The sequence below is a fragment of the Limulus polyphemus genome, unplaced genomic scaffold (assembly GCF_000517525.1).
Source record: "Limulus polyphemus unplaced genomic scaffold, Limulus_polyphemus-2.1.2 Scaffold3993, whole genome shotgun sequence".
In the NCBI taxonomy this organism is placed as follows: Eukaryota; Metazoa; Arthropoda; class Merostomata; order Xiphosura; family Limulidae; genus Limulus; species Limulus polyphemus.
Window position 1 is genome coordinate 43,583 of NW_013669603.1, and position 4,024 is coordinate 47,606.

The 4,024-nt window shown below is 32.3% G+C and overlaps 1 protein-coding gene across 2 annotated transcripts in view; it reads left to right on the plus strand.

Moving 5' to 3' along the window:
• LOC106470423 (nephrin-like) overlaps positions 1-4,024 on the plus strand; it is an 87,652-nt gene that overhangs the window by 37,281 nt on the left and 46,347 nt on the right. For both annotated transcript variants that reach the window (XM_022399012.1, XM_022399013.1), the window contains exon 2: positions 3,300-3,434. In XM_022399012.1, coding sequence (XP_022254720.1) covers positions 3,300-3,434 — 135 coding nt within the window. The remainder of the gene's footprint in view (positions 1-3,299; positions 3,435-4,024) is intronic.

Below are 4,024 nucleotides of genomic sequence, written 5' to 3' on the forward strand. Positions count from 1 at the left end.
CTTGTTACTTACTGTATTGAAACAGAAGTATTTTTCGTTGTTAACTAACTTGTTACTGTATTGAAACAGAAGTATTTTTCGATGTTGTCAACCAACTTGTTACTGTATTGAAACAGGACTATTCTGCGTTGTTGTTAACCAACTTGTTACTTACTGTATTGAAACAGAAGTATTTTTCGTTGTTGTCAACCAACTTGTGACTGTATTGAAATAGGGTCTTGATGCATATTAGGATGTTGCCACCAAATTTGGATTTCTTTCCAAATTATCAAGAAATCAACCAAGCCGTAAAATGTCTTGTCTGTTCTTTATCCAAACGATGCTGAAACCGAGATGGGTCCTTTCTCCGTCACTGATATGAAGAGCCATTTCCTACTTTGACCCATGACCTCACATCTTCGAACTGTAAGACCCCTCTGTGGCCAATGACCGTTATATAATTAATAACGTGAAATACTGTGAAGGGCATTAAGAGGTGGGTGTTGTAAGCTTCTAATAGAAAGCACCCCTACCGCTACTGTTTGGCCGCTACCTCTTCCTACAAAGTCACATGACCATCACACAATGTATACCATGTTTTAAGTATATATATTGAGTTCTTAAAGCTTATACAACACGTTTGTGGAGGTAATAATGAATACTGCAATAATATGTTATGTTACAATTGAATTATATAAAAGTTAGCATCCACCCCAAATTTGTTAAAGTTCATAAGGACGGGTACTTCAGATTGTATTCTATAAACGAAGCTAATAACCCGTAACATCTACTGGTTTTATGTTTGTTTTAGTTTGAACATTAATTGTACGTGTAGAAGCAGGAAATGTACACCTTTTTTGGGGGAGGGGAGGGGGAAGTGGGTACTAGTTTACAAACCCTTAGTTTAAGTCATTCCAAGCCAGTTGTATTGTTCTGTATATAGTGGTCATATCAGGATAGAAGAAATATCACATAATTTTTTTTTTCTATGTATCAAAACAGTGTTAAGTAATTGTGTTTCTACCAAATCTAAATTTGTATCGATCCAAGCATAAAGTTTTATTTGTATACCTATTAAGATATAAAGACTGATTAAGTGAAAAAAAAAAGATTGGAAATTGAGAAAATATTTAATTTTCATCACAGCTTAGTGAATCAGGCTAATGATTCTAATTTCTGGTGATAATTTTAATTTTTCCTTGAATTCAAATACGAAAATTTTCACTTCTATTACTTATGTAAATACCCCCAGTGGCACAGCGGTATGTCCGCGGCTTTACAACGTTACAAACCGGGTTTCGATACCCGTGGTGGGCAGAGCACAGATAGTCCTTGTGTAGCTTTGTGCTCAACTACAAATAAACAAACAAACAAATACTTATGTAAAAGGTGAAAATTATTTTTGTGTCTATGTAGACAAAAACAATATTCACTAACCCATGATTATAACTGATTATTAATTAACTAATAAATCTGAAATAATATTATCATTCGTAATGTAAAATGCATATTTTATTGAATTAGATAATTTTTTATTTCATTCTGCTACAAATACCTAATAATCATTAAATTACCAAAGTACAAAACCTTTATTAATTAGAAAATTGCTCTAAAGCCAGAAAAACAAAAGATGTTTCAAAATTAGAAGTGTTAAATTTTCCACTAAATATAATAGATATGCAGTCACAACATGTAATAAAAAGCCCCATCTATCGGTGTTAAAATAAATCATTAAAAAGTTTCTGTTTTCCTTATATGGAGTACAGATAGTGTGTTCTAATTTGGTATATTAATTATGTTCGTCTAAAAAATCATTTTTAGCTCTCATTAAAAGAATGATAAAGTTTTATGAATTTCTGTTTTTCCTAAACCAAATATTTACTTTCTTTGACTAGTTTTATTCAAACTTTTGGATTAATTTATTAATTACGTTCGCTTTAATTGTAGAGGGCGCTGTAAGTTGTAAGTTAATCTCTCGAAATTTTGTTTTTTTAATTAAAGCCCAATTAATATTCGTTTTAATTTTTTTTTATCAACTATTCAATTAACTTCCAGTTAGTTTGAGAATATATTAGTGAACTAAGACTGGGTCGTACAATTAAATACCAAACTGTCGACGATAGGCTTGGCTTGCGTTTGTTTGCTATAGTATCGAGCAGCAATTAGTAGTATTGATTTCCACTCTTTTTATTAAAATCGTATTTATTCCCCTCTTATTTACATTGTAAACTTATTCTAAAAAAGTATAATTAAATAAAGTAATAACTAACTAACTACAATATTTTAGAAAATAGCATAGGTTGTTAGCATTGGTTGCTTTCCAGTAGTCGGTGGTTTAAAGTTACGGACTGCGTCACACTACCTGAACTGCGCACTGACAAACGTGCTGCGACAGGACTCCATACTTGGAGGGAGGAGAGCCGGTGCTAAAGCTTCTGTAAAATGTTGCATTAATTATAGAGATAAGAAAGCTAAAGATAAGGAAAGGCTAAAAAATGGCATCATATTTTTATATTTGTGATGTCCTTCCGCTCTTCGATGTTATATGTAGGCGTGGCAAATTAAATTCCACACTAACAGTTTATTACTTTGAAGGTCAAAATGTAATTGTTTTCAAGATGTGCAACGAAAATTCTCATTTCTTGAATTTGCAAAGTAATTTTATTAATGATAATTTTATTAATTTATTAATGAGACATTTCATGTTAAATAAGAGTTTTTGTGATAACATGGATAAATGTTTAAATCTTTATAAATCTAAACTTTACAGCTATTTTATACCTGTTTAAACAAGAACCATAAATATACGCATATCATAGAATACTAGTAGTATTGAATTTCTATGCGATATTTTTACTTTGGTAATGTAATTCCTATTCAATATAAAAATAACTTTACCTGTGGTAATGTAATTCATAAACAATATAAAAATAACTTTACCTGTGGTAATGTAATTCATAAACAATGTGAAAATAACTTTACCTGTGGTAATGTAATTCATAAACAATACGAAAATAACTTTACCTGTGGTAATGTAATTCGTAAACAATACGAAAATAACTTTACTTGTGGTAATGTAATTCATAAACAATGTGAAAAAACTTTACCTGTGGTAATGTAATTCGTAAACAATACGAAAATAATTGTACTTGTGGTAACGTAATTCATAATCAATGTGAAAACAGTTGTACATGTAGTAACATGATTCCTAAACAATATGTAAATAATTGTTTAGTTGTGATAACGTAATTCAGAAACAACTTGAAAAATAACTTTACTTTTTGTAGTGTAACTGGAAACAACTTTCTCTTTCAATTCAGGAAGAAGCCAACAGCAGTATTTCAGGACACGACCTGAAGACACGTCTGTTACTGAAGGGCAGACAGCTGAATTAAGATGTGAGGTTGAACATCAAGCAGGCTCAGTCCAGTGGAGTAAAGATGGATTTGTACTAGGTAGGCTTCCATTGTTCAATCGAATGAACATCGTTTTTATTATCGCTTAGTGGAGTAAAAACTGTTTCGTGGGTAGATATGTTCTTAATTGTCCACTGGAATAAAGATGACCTTCGCATTAGACGTGTTCTTGATTGTCTAGCGGAGTAAATATAGCTTTGTACTACAAGTGTGCTTGATTGTCCAGTTGAGTAAAGATGGTTTCATACTAGATGTGTAGTTGGTTGTCCAGTGGAGTAAAGTTGGCCTCATACTAGATGTGTAATTGGTTGTCCAGTTGAGTAAAGATGGCTTTGTACTAGATGTGTAATTGGTTGTTCAGTGGGGTAAAAGTGGCCTCATACTAGATGTGTAATTGGTTGTCCAGTGGAATAAAGATGGCTTCATATTAGATGTGTAATTGGTTGTCCAGTGGAGTGAAGGTGGCTTCGTACTAGATGTGTAATTGCTTGTCCAGTTGAGTAAAGACGGCTTCATACTAGATGTGTAATTGGTTGTTCAGTGGGGTAAAGATGGCTTCATACTAGATGTGTAGTTGGTTGTCCAGTTGAGTAAAGGTGACTTCGTACTAGATGTGTAATTGGTTGTCC